The sequence below is a fragment of the Monocercomonoides exilis genome, assembly GCF_001643675.1.
Source record: "Monocercomonoides exilis strain PA203 chromosome Unknown scaffold4-2303458, whole genome shotgun sequence".
Classification (NCBI taxonomy): domain Eukaryota; phylum Preaxostyla; order Oxymonadida; family Polymastigidae; genus Monocercomonoides; species Monocercomonoides exilis.
The window spans coordinates 988,043-1,000,047 of NW_027150549.1; the positions used below are offsets into that span (position 1 = coordinate 988,043).

Below are 12,005 nucleotides of genomic sequence, written 5' to 3' on the forward strand. Positions count from 1 at the left end.
TTTTTTTTATCAGTTTATCTTATTTTTTTTCTTGTTGTCATAATCATATGTTTTTTATTCGCCTGTATAATTTGCAAAATTTTGTCATTAACTTATTTCCTTTCCTTTTTTTTTATTTTTATTTTTAATTTAATTTTATTTTTTTGCGTTAGAATGTGCAATCAGCAGTTTCTGGAGTTTTATCGATATGTTTGTTGTTTTAACACTGAAATATCATTAAAAAAAAAAATAAAATAGAAATATCTATGAATAGTTTCTTCTTTCTTTTTTCATTTCTCCTTTTATTTTGAAAAGAAAAGAAGATGAACTTGAGAAAAGAAAGGAAAACAAAATGAAGAACATCATGAGGCTTGAACATAAAAGAATCAGAAAAATAGAAAATTCAAATAAAATAAATAAAATAAAATAGAATAAAATAGAATATAATAAAGTTATAATACAACACAATCCAAAGTTAATTGAAGAAAAGAAAGAAAGAAAAAATATATAAAAAATTTCGTAAAAAAAGAAAAGAAAAGAAAATATTATGACATTATCAGAATTACATTTAAACATACTCACAAATATTTTAACTTATTTGCATTGCTTTTATTTCTTTTCATCCAACAAAAACGCAATATATTCAATGAATAAACATGAAAAATATATAAAAGCGCTTTTAAGGATGAGGTGTTTCCAAAGGTTTTTGTGTCTGCACATTTTGAGACTTTGCTAAAGTTGATGCAGATGTTGGTGTTGAAAGAGAAGAAGAAGAAGAAGAAGAAGTGGAGGAAGAGGAAGAGGAGGAGGAAGAAGAAAGAGAAGAAGAATTAGCATTAGAACCAGATTTAGGAGAAGTAGTAGCAGTAATAGAAGCATTACAAGCAGAAGAAGAAACATTAGAAGAAGTATTAGAATTTATCTGCACAGGAGTAGCTATCACAGAAATTGAGCCTCGTGTTCCAGAAGCAGAAATAGACGAAGGAGAAACAGCAGACGCTGCAGCAAGTGTGCTTGCAAGTGAACTGGTCTGCCCAAACACAGAAGTCAATGGCACATACTTCTTTGGAAGTGGAGGAGGAGTGAAAGAAGAAGAAAGAGAAGAGGAAGTAGAAGAAGCAGTAGCTGCACTCAGCATCTGTGTTAAGGTAGCAATGATTGCCCTGAGTTGATTGTTCTCGTTCTGCAGTTGCTCCACGTCTTCTGCATAACATCCCATTGTGTGTGCTAATGTCGTCAGTGTGTGTGCTGGATGCTCACTTGGCGGAGATAGAGAGGAAAGAGGAGTCGAAGAAGACACAGAAGTCACAGATGTCACAGAAGAAGAAGGAGAAAGAGAAGGAGAAGAAACAGATGGAAGAGTCGCGAGTGAGTTCTGAGGGCGCAGTGATAGTGGAGACGTGCTCTGTTTTCCCTTCCCCCTTTCCTTATCCTTATCCTTCTCCTCCTTTTCCTTTTGAGGTGTTCCATTTGGTGTACCATAGGGAGTGCCTCGTGTGAGTGAATGCAGCTGTGCCGTGGTGAGGGACATAGAGCGAGGCACCTGCGAAGACTGGCTCTTGTTCAGAGAGGAATAACGAGAGGGAAGAGAATCGTGGTCGAAGTGAGGAGGAGAAGGAGAGATGGAAGAGGCGCCATAAGAGCGGCCGGTGGATGAGTCAGAGATCTCGAAGCGGCGGCGGGGTGAGGCAAGAGAAGAGCAGGAGTTAACGAGGGAAGAAGAGGAAGGAGAAAGAGAGGAAGAGGGAGAAGAAGAAGAAGAGGAGGAGGAGGAGGAAGATTTGGGTGAGGTGTAGACAGGTGTGGAGCTTGTGGAAGCGCTTCTGTGCAGAACAGGCTGAGTCTTTGAGTTGCTGTTGCTGCATTTGTCTGCGTCACACCAGCTGAACCTGCCAATTCTGTGAGTCTCAGTCGATGTTGACTCTGGAGAAGTACTCGAGGAAGAAGAAGATAATGACGATGATGAATAAGGTGTGTTTGATTTGCTTTGAATGAATCCTGATGAAGTTCTGCTAAGTGGCGTCTTCGGCGATGTTGGCTGATGATAATTCGGCAGCAATGAAGACGTCGATGGAGAAATGGCCGAAATTGACGACGAAAGAGGCACATCATTTTTGGCCATTCGAGGCGGAAGAGGAGCAGAAGGCTGTGAGCTAAGTGAGTTATACTGAAGTGCAGATGAATCGGAAGAATAGGATAAACGAGAAGGAATAGAAGTTGAAGCACGGTTATCAGCAGCAGAAGCATCTAACGAAGAAGAAAGAGGCGACAAGCGTGTGACTGACTCAGAAGTAGCATGAGACTCCATCGATTTGAGAGAAGGAGAGGCAGCTGAAGCATGAATGGCCTGAAATGGATTGTGCTGCGTGGCATTTTGTGACTCGCCCAACACTCCCATGGAATGAGAGTAAGCAGACATCTGTGTGGTTGCCTGGGGGTTTGGATACAGCGACGACGAGCTGATCTCGGGATTGCGTGTGGAAGAAGAGAGATAGAATGGAACAAGCCCCGGAGGAAGTGATTTGTCGGGATTTGAACTGGAATTAGAACTGTCGCCTGAACTAGAAGTGTTGCTTGTTTCGGCTGCTTCTTTGGATTTTGAAGCTTGATCAGCCAGCTTATCGGTTGAATCTCTAATTGTGAACTTTGAACTGCTTTTTGCCACTTCTTTGGCTGTCTTCTCATCTTCTTTTTCATTCGCATTCGCATTGGAAGTCTCATTTTCTGCTTCTGCTTCTTCTTCCTCTTCCTCCTCTTGTTCTTCCTCTTCCTCTTCCTCATCTTCGTTCTCTTCTCGACACGACTGCTTCACATCGCTAAAGTCCCACCCCATCCCTGATCCGTGCTTCCCTTGCCTCTCAAAGTCTATCGATGAACTGCGCGAGTCGCTCACCCCAAGAACATGCTCTATTTCCAAACTGTCGCTTGAAGGGGCTGCTTTGATACCTTCACCAAAACCTCCCGCGCTCCCTTTTCCCGCATCGGATGCAGCTTCTGCGCCTTTCTGCTGCTCTTTCTCTGCTTTCATTGCCTGCCTCTTCTTCTTTCTGATCAGCACTCTTGACACATATTCCTCGAGAAAGCTGTCTGGCTTTGCTTGCTGAATGAACTTGTGCTTCAGCAGCGCCAGCGGAGTACTCCGCTTGTTTGGGTCCTTCTGAAGACACTGCGACACAAAGTCGTGAAAATGCCTGGAAAACGACTTTGAATTATTCGGATCGCGCTTGGCTTTGTTTTTCTTTTGACGGCGCGAAGGAGAAGTGTCGGAAGACGAGTCAGCACCAAAATCATTGCTTTCACTTGAATCAGACTCCGTATCGTCATCTCTGTCATTCTCTTTTCTTCTTTCATTCGCTCTTCCGTTTAGCGCATGCTCATATTCCTCTAAAGTAGGTGGAGGGCGATTTAAAACCATAGTCAGCACTTTCATTGGAGGATATTGAGAAAGGGGAACAGAAGCAGTTGCAAGTTCAATAGCAGTTATTCCCAAGGACCACACATCAGCTTTCATATCATACCCTCCAACTGTTGATTCTATAACTTCAGGAGCCATCCAGCAAGGAGTTCCAACAAATGTGTCTCTTTTCCCAACTCTTTCTCCATGCTCTATAAGAAATCCACTAACTCCAAAGTCTCCAAGATATACTCCTCCCTTTCTATCAAGAAGAATATTGGCAGCCTTTAAGTCTCGATGCATTTGACCTTGATTGTGGAGGTATACAAGTGCTTGCAAAACCCCTTTCAGAATTGTTGCTATTGCATCTTCAGTGAACCCATGCTTGAAGGAAAGTTTCAAAAGATCAAGACATGAACCTTCAAGAAGAGGCATAACAATCCAAAGTGTTGTTTCATGAATAAATGAAATATATATCCCACATATATTCGGGTGCTTTAACTGTGAAAGAATTTGAATCTCTTTCTAATCATTTGAAATAAAAAAGCAAAAACGGCAATTCAAAACCAACTCAACTCAAAATTTAAAAAATATAGCACACAAGAGAATCATATATATTTCCTGGAAGTTTCTCTAAGTCAAGAATTTTAACTGCAACCAGAGTATCCAAAGAAAGGCACATGGCCTTGTATACGGTTGCTGAAGCTCCTTTTCCAATCACTTCAATAAGGCTATACCTTTTTGCATTAGCAGGAAATGTTTGCTCGTCTGAATTTTCAATTTTTAAGGTCATTAACAGAAATAAAACCGATTAATAAATGTTTCCATGATCCTTCACCTTAATATATAAAATATTTCCATTTAAGAAAATAATAAAAGGACAGATAAAAATAAATAATTAATATTTTTTCAGTAAATGAGCAAAAAATGCAAAAATACAAATACTCTGAATAACTGCGAAGAATATGTTATTCACAAACGATTTTATCTTCCAGAAAAATCAGGTGAATTATTAGAAAGAACTTTTTTTTGCGATTCATGTTCTTCAACATTTACATTTAACATCCCGAATAACTTTAGGTATAATTCGATTTTAAATGTGAAGTGCTCAAGTTTATTGTAATGCTTTTAGTTTTAATTCTGATCAATGCAAAATTCTATGCTTTTATCATAAGTTCTCAGATATATTATTTACTCGCAGATTTAGCTGTAATATTTGCTTACCCAATGAAACTGGAAGAAAAGAGTACAAAGCAATCCCTCTTGATTATGCGGATTCTCCTCATATTCTTGCTAACGAAGATATTGTTCATGTACCGTTTATTTATCTTTTAATGAATCAATCAAACAAAAGTTCTAATCAAGATCATGTGTTAATCGTAGCAAATACTTCTATTCTAGCTAATTTAGCAAAAGAAGCTATTTTAAATGAAATTCCAACAATGATAAGACCTTCTCACTTTTTTGCTGTGAGAGGATTGACAGATTCAACAAAGGATCGACTAAACGCGTTACAGCTGGATATGTTAGAAAGAGGAGAATCTTTTTTGAAACAAAAAATGAATGAACAAAAAATGCCTGAATCAGATTCTTCAGAAGATATTGTTTTTGAACATAACGCATCAGAAGTTCGAGCAGAAGAACAAGAAATGACAGAAATCTCAAAGGAAGAAGAAGAAGAAATCAGAAAATTCATAGATTTTTTGGAACTTTGCAAATATGAAAGCGAATTGTTTCATGTAACATTATGCGTATGCTGCATCTATAATTATAAATGTTTACGGGATGCCGCTGCCCTTGCAAATGCTGCAAGGGAAATTCTCGAACTTTGCAGGAATAAGATGGCAGATGAAGCTTGGATAAAAAGATTTTTGAATCAGAGAAATAAGGATTTTTATGAAAAGGAAGATGCTTCAATTGCTGAAGAAGAAAAAGGAGAAAAAGGAGAAGATAAGAAAGATTGTATAAATGTCACATTATCCATTAAAGATCAAAACGAGAATGAGATTGGCAAAACCAAAGTTGAATCACATGAAGAAATGGAAAAGCAAAAAACATGCGCATCTATTGAAGATAATTGCTGCAATGTGCTTTCGATGCCACAAGAAGACAAGGCAACTGACGAAAAACTTGATATTTTCAGTGAAGAGAAAGAAAACAATAATCTGATTGTAAAAGCAGAAAGTGGAAAAATTGATGAGCTCAAAGAAGGAGAAGAAAAAAAGATTGGAACAAGATCACAAGAAGATGTTGAATTAAAAGAAGAAACGCAAAAGAAGGAGAGATTTGAGAAACGAAAAGAGAAGAAAGAAGAAAAAAAGAGAAGAAGATATGAGAGATATAATAAAACTCCCAGTCAAAACTCAAATTTTCTGAGAAAAGATGAGTTGGAATGGATTCAATTTGTTTTAAAAGAAATTGATTGGGAACAGAAAGTTAAAAATGTTGTTATATTGGAGGATCAACAAAGAATGTTTACAAAGGAGAAGGAGAATGTTAAAAGCGAAAATAATTCCAATGAAAGGACATATAGAGATGGATCAATTATTTCATTTGATGGAGAGGCAGATAAAATTCCAAGTACAGATTCTTATCTTCAAAATGAGAAAGATCCCACAGTTCAAAACAGCTCATCGAGTCAAACTGATATGGATAATATTTCATCAACTTCTCAAGGTTCAATTCCAAATGATACTACTTCATTGATATCTTCTATAACACAACAGAATAGTCTTCTTACGAATTCATCTGCTTCTTTTGCAGCTTCTACTTCATTTGATGATCAAACTGACATTTTGATGCCATCTTCTTCTTCTGTTCCATCCACTTCTACTTTGATTGATATTCCTGTTTCATCAGATACAAAATGCACAACTGATTCAACAAAAGTTTCTACTCATTCTTTCAACATTCCAATCGTTGGAATTGGATCTTTTGCAGAAAGAGTCATTTTTGCGTTTCCTCTCGTCGACACACTGTTAAATGTCTTAAGACGAACTTTGGGTTTGCTTCAATTTTTGCATCCCAATTTTCATTTGTCATTCTTATCAAAAATAATAAAATGTTTTATCTTCTTTTCTTTCATTTTTTCCCCAAAAATGCATTTATTTGTATTTAGCTCTTCTTTGTGTTCACTTTCACATATTTTGCGAGGGATCGAACAGATTGCGAGCGTGGACTCCTCACGTAACACTGTTTAAGAAGCCAAGTCATGGGAAAAGGACTTACAATTCGCTTCCGATGTGGCTGTGGCAGAAAGAAGGAAAAGAACAGAAACACAATCAAAGCAAAAAATGTGCTCTTCTTGAAGAAGAAGAAGAAGATGATGATGATGAAGCATTTTTAAACAAGAGAAAACGTTGTTATGATGAAGAAGCAGATGACAAACAGTTCAAAAAAAGAGAAAAGGATGAAAATGATGATGCTGAATACATTGAAAAAGAATACATTGGAGAAATGATTTCAGATAAAATTGAACTGTGCCAAATGCAAGGAAGACAAAAGGGTGAATTTTATGTTGTAAATGCAAAGGGCAACTTCTAAGGATGAAATGAGAAATGAAGATTTGCAATTTAAAAAAAAAATACTTGAGAATAAACTTATTCGTTTCAATGAAGATAGTTGGTGGAAATGTTGTTTCTTGAAGTTTTTATGCAATTCAATTTTACTGAAAAAATTGATGAACTGAAATTATTATGAATAATTCATGAATTTCAATTTACACACTTGCGGATTAAAAATGAATATTAATATTTTTTTTTCACATTAAGCTGAAAGAGGCTTCAAAAATATCAGTTATTTATCCAAAAGATTGTACAATACATATTTTCTTGATTTTCATTTTTTATAAAAAAAACTAGTTTACACATAAAAACGCTGCAATACTGAAACAATAAGAAAAAAATAACTTGAAGCATCCAAAGCGTTTTCGATTTTAAACTGATTAAGAAAGGCGGCATTTGCAATGAAGAAAAAATTGTCTGAAATTCACAAAAGTTTGAGATAAAATGAATAAGTTGTTTTTGAAATTTTCTACTGAAATACGAACAATGATTTCGACAAAGAAGATAGATAAGTATGTTGTCAAATGCCAAATAACACAGACGAGAAATAAAATAAGAAAGAATGCCAAATTCTTAATGGAATTTTTTGTTTCAAAGAACAATTCATTTTTCACAAGAAGTTTTAAAGCAACAACAAAATGATGAAACAAATATTTGACTTATAACTTTGCGAAAATCACCACTTTGAAAAAGATCGAACAGGATTGAAAGATTTTCGTGGAATGGTCGGAGAAGCAGGTCGTCTGGAGCGAGAAGACACAGCGGCAGAAGCTTCATCAGAGGAAGAAGGAGGAGTCCGATGCGATTTGAGAAGCTCAGCGGACGTTGGAATGGAAGACTGTTTGTGATATGAACTGAATGAAATCTTTTTAGACAAGCGAGTTGAAGAGGCAGAAGAAGAAGAAGGAGATGGTAAAGAAGATGAACGAGAGGTGGAAAGAGACCGAAGTGCCAAAGGTGGGACAATAGATCGAGAATTGCGAGATGAGTAATTTGCCTCAGGGGTTGATGTTGGATTCATCAGAGCAGACTGTGAATGAATTTCAGAAATGAATGATGATTTTTGTGAAGAATGCGTTTGATGTGGAAGTTGAATGGATGTTGCAGAAGAAGAAACAGCGGATGAAGTGAAAGATGGCGTTGAAGATGTTTCAGAAGAAATAGGAAATGAAGAAAGTGAATTGACAGAGTTGATAGGAAGCGATGATGTGGGTGTTGCAGTTGGGGTATTTTGGAAGATAAGATGCAACGATGAAGTGGATGGTGCGGTCAGTTGTGATTGAGAAGGGACAAGTGATGACTGAAAAGTCTGAGAAGTTGCGTTTGGATAAGGAGAAATTTGGTGTTTGGTAATATTCTCTAATAATAAAGAATTGGATTTTGCAGCTGGTTGAGAGAGAAGTGAATTAAATGAGGATGATGAAGGAGTGAAAGAAGTAAGTTGAGAATAAGTTGAAGAATTTGAAGGTGACTGAATTGAAGATCGTTTGAATTGAGTTGATGGCGTTTTTAAATCATTTGGAAGCTTTTGGCTGTCCAATCTCATGGGTTGCCTCCAAACATTATCTGATTTCTGTTCAGAAACGAAATCAAAGATTTTGCTATTGTCTGTTTGATGCAATCTTCTTGAAGGCAAAGTCAATAACGATCGATTGTATTCTTGCTCATCTGAATTTTCTATTTCTTCTTTTCTATCAAGCACATCTTCCCTGTATTTCAACATCATTTCCCACCCAACATTCACAAAACATGTGGAAATAAGCTTGTTCTCGTGTGCACTCAGCACAATCTCATCTTTGGCTTTTTGAAGAAGGTTATCTCTTTCATTCAATTTTCTAACTAAATCCTTCATTTCTCTCTCTGCCTCATTTCTTTGGTTTTCTAATTCTTTGATTTTGTCTGTGAGAGTGCTAAGTTGTTCAACAAATGCTGCTTCTCTTTCCTTCTGGTAACTTTCTGACTTTTGATTTTCATTTCCTTCGACTTCTTTTCGTCTAAATGATTTATCACTTATTCTTTCTAATTCTTCTTCTAATTCTTTTCTTTTCTTTTTTATGATTTCAATTTCTTTGTTTAATTCTTCTTTCTCCTCAATAATTGTTGCTTTTTCTTCTTCTTCTTTCATTCTCATCATTCGCTCGTTGTCCAATTCTTGTTCAAGCTGCCTCTTTTGGGCAACCATTTCATCAGAGATTTGTTGGACATCTCCTGCTGCCTTCTTTTCTTGCTCGTTCAACAAATTCTGCAAGTTCTGAATTGTCAGAAGGAGAGTTTCTTTGTGCTTTCTTTTCTGATTCGCTTCTTCACTTTCGTCATCTTCACTGCACTCTTCAGAGTTCTTGTTAAAGTCATCTTCTTCCATTTCATTTCCTGAATTTACTGAATTTTTCTTATTTGATTGAGACTTTTCATTTAATTCCTTCAATTCATCAGCATATTTCTGTCTTTCTGCATCCATTTCTTTTGTTCTTTCTTTTTCTCTTTCTTCAAATTGTTGTGTTTGCTCTTTAAGTTGCCTTATCTCTTCCTCCATCCTCTGAGCATGCTGCAAATCAGCCTCCCACTCTTTCTCTTTGATTTTCATCTTCTCCTCCACTTCCATCAACATCCTCTGCATTTTCATCTTTTCCTCCTCTGAATTCTTCAAATTCCCCGAAGCAACGGTGAGCCTACTGTTGAGAATCTCCATGTTCATTCTGAGTGCTTCGTTGGCTTCCACTTCACGTTCAAGCGAAGCTTCTTTGTCTGCCAATTTCTCTCTCAGCGCTTTCACTTGCTGCGCAGCATGCAACGCTGCTTCAAGAGCAGTGCGCGACTCGTCTGCTCTTTTGTCTTTGCTTCCATTTGATTTCAAAGAACACAAATCATTTGAAGCGTCGTCAATATCAAAACTGTCATCGGTTTCCGTTTTGTCATTTATCCTACTGTTTTCTTTTTTTGTTTCGAGTTTCTTTTTCGCTTTCTGCAATTCTTCTTCCAAATGCTTCGTCTCTTCGCTTTTTCTAGCCAAATTCTTTTCCAATCTTTCATTTTCTCTTTTCAGCACCCCAAATTCCTCTTCCATCGCTGTGTAATTCCTCAATCGCTCACGTATTTCATTAAGTTCTGTTCGACTTGCCGAGTTCTGAGCTTCAGCTGCAATTGCTTTCTCTTCGGCTTCTGCAAGAAGCTTTGTCAGCGAATCAATCCTCTGCCGGAGTCTTGCAATTTCTTTGTCTTGTTGCATGTTTTGCGGTATCTGTTCACCGCCAACAGAAATATTTGACTGAAAAGCAGAAGTATCTGATAAGTGGAGATGATCTGTATTATTATGAGTCATTTCTCCGATTTGCATGGAAGATGCCTCAAGCCCCGCCGAAAAAGAACATTGAGCATTGCTCGAAACATCACTAGGATGCAAATAATCATCTGAAAGGTCTGTTGGAAGAGGAGGTGTAGGGGTGCAAGAAAGAGAAGGGAGGAAAGAAGAACACGTTTCAGAAGAAGCAATTGCATGATGAGTAAAGTCAGACTCATCTGATTCAGCAGTTTTTTCATTTTTAGCTGCATCAGATATATTTGAAAGCGATTGAATGTGTTTTCCGTCTTTTGGAATGAAAGAAGCTGCAGCAGTTGAAGTAAACGCATTCTCAGATGGAGACGAAGGAGAAAATAATGAAGATGTTCCAACAGCATCTAGCGGTTCATTGAGGGTGGAACGAGAAGCCAGTAAAGGAGACACTGGAAGAGGTTCTCCACCACACTGAATCATCGTCAAGTCATAAATCTTCCTCTTCATCTCCTCGGCCTCCTGCTGCAGCTGGGCAACCTGCCTTTGAAGTTCGTTTCGTTCTTGTCGAACCTGATGCAACCGTTCAACAGCTTCAGTAACGTGCTTACTGGATCTGTATTCTGAGTCGCAGGATTCAGAATGTTCTTGTGCACTTTCTTTTTCTGTATTTTGCTTGCCTTTACCAGAGCTTACAAGACCCTCTTCATTATCACGTTTTGCATCATCAGATTTTTTGGGGAACATAAAACCACCAGAAGAAGTGATTTTCGGTGATAAGCACTCATCAACAGGTTGAAAGGATGATTTGCCAAGGGATACATCAATTGACTGGTTGAGTGCAGTCACAAATTGAGAGGCAGAGAGAAGTTGTGAAGATTCATTTTCAAAGTCGGATGATTCTTCATCACATTTATTTTGTTCATACTTTCCGAAATCGCTTTCTGAGTTCTTTTCATTTTCTTCAATGCAACTGTCGTCCAAATCAAAATCAAAAGATGAACAACGTCTTTTTGGATCAAAAGCTGCTTGCTTATCGCTACAACTGTGAGACAACTTTAGTTGCATTATCGAATCGCGAAGAGATTCAACAACATCTGCAACAGGAGATTGATGAACTTTCTGATTATGGATATTTAACTCTTTCTTCGTCGGTGTGATAGGAGGTGATGTGCTCTTTGGAATTAAATCAACAGAAACCGAATTTTCGTGAGCCTGTTCTTGTTGTGTCGTAAGCATGGGACCAATCTATTTAAAGTGAAAAATCAAATTACGCACAAATAAACAAATTGTAACAAAATACCTCTTGGAGCATGGTCATTAGAACTGTTTGAGACGCTTCTGAAAGTGATAATATATGTGTGACACATTCTTCTTTTAGCAAAGGGTGATAGCACGAAGCAAATAATAGCAGCTGGCAAAATGAATAAACTTGATTTATGTCAAATGGAGGCTAATTTTAAAATAATAAAATTAAGACAGAATTCTTTCTTTAGAATCAAACCTTTAAGAAAGAGCTTATCGCATGTGCTTCGAAGAAAGTTGTTTGAATTTGAAAATTAAGCCGAAACTTAAAGAAATCGATTAAAGTTTTAACAAAAGTTTCAGAGGAGCATTTGTCTGTTTTTTTATTTGTAACTTGTTCCGAATCTTCTGAAGATTGAAGTCTGAATTGAATACAAAAATTTAAACGTTCATTTAAGCAACATGAAGTAAAAGCATTTCAAACAGATAATTCAAAATTTTCGAAAGTGTTTCTCCATCTTCCAAATTTTTAAGAGAAGTACACAACAGATTAAGC

At 37.0% G+C, this 12,005-nt stretch overlaps 3 protein-coding genes across 3 annotated transcripts; 1 reads left to right on the top strand and 2 right to left on the bottom strand.

Annotated features, from left to right (window-relative positions):
* Window positions 1-240: 240 nt before the first annotated feature.
* On the bottom strand, window positions 241-4,166 carry MONOS_9682 (putative protein kinase; the record flags this gene model as incomplete). The annotated part of the gene is made up of 2 exons (XM_067880204.1): window positions 241-3,898; window positions 3,975-4,166. 2 exons carry the CDS (start codon window positions 4,164-4,166, stop codon window positions 659-661), a joined length of 3,432 nt encoding a protein of 1,143 aa, XP_067734695.1. The 3' UTR covers window positions 241-658.
* A 90-nt stretch (window positions 4,167-4,256) lies between these two features.
* Window positions 4,257-7,176, top strand: MONOS_9683 (uncharacterized protein). The gene is made up of 3 exons (XM_067880205.1): window positions 4,257-4,453; window positions 4,506-6,376; window positions 6,492-7,176. The coding sequence occupies exons 1-3, from the start codon at window positions 4,290-4,292 to the stop codon at window positions 6,914-6,916; spliced, it is 2,460 nt and encodes an 819-aa protein (XP_067734696.1). The 5' UTR covers window positions 4,257-4,289; the 3' UTR covers window positions 6,917-7,176.
* A 436-nt stretch (window positions 7,177-7,612) lies between these two features.
* Window positions 7,613-11,525, bottom strand: MONOS_9684 (uncharacterized protein; the record flags this gene model as incomplete). The annotated part of the gene is made up of 2 exons (XM_067880206.1): window positions 7,613-11,452; window positions 11,508-11,525. The coding sequence occupies 2 exons, from the start codon at window positions 11,523-11,525 to the stop codon at window positions 7,613-7,615; spliced, it is 3,858 nt and encodes a 1,285-aa protein (XP_067734697.1).
* Between the last annotated feature and the right edge of the window lie 480 nt (window positions 11,526-12,005).

Excerpts from the sequence above, each read along its gene's own strand:
- MONOS_9683 (XM_067880205.1), top strand. The coding sequence starts at position 4,290 with ATGAGCAAAAAATGCAAAAATACAAATACTCTGAATAACTGCGAAGAA. Across the intron at positions 4,454-4,505 it reads AACATCCCGAATAACTTTAG|TTTTAATTCTGATCAATGCA; the intron begins GTATAATTCGAT and ends TAATGCTTTTAG. Across the intron at positions 6,377-6,491 it reads TGTCTTAAGACGAACTTTGG|CTCTTCTTTGTGTTCACTTT; the intron begins GTTTGCTTCAAT and ends ATTTGTATTTAG.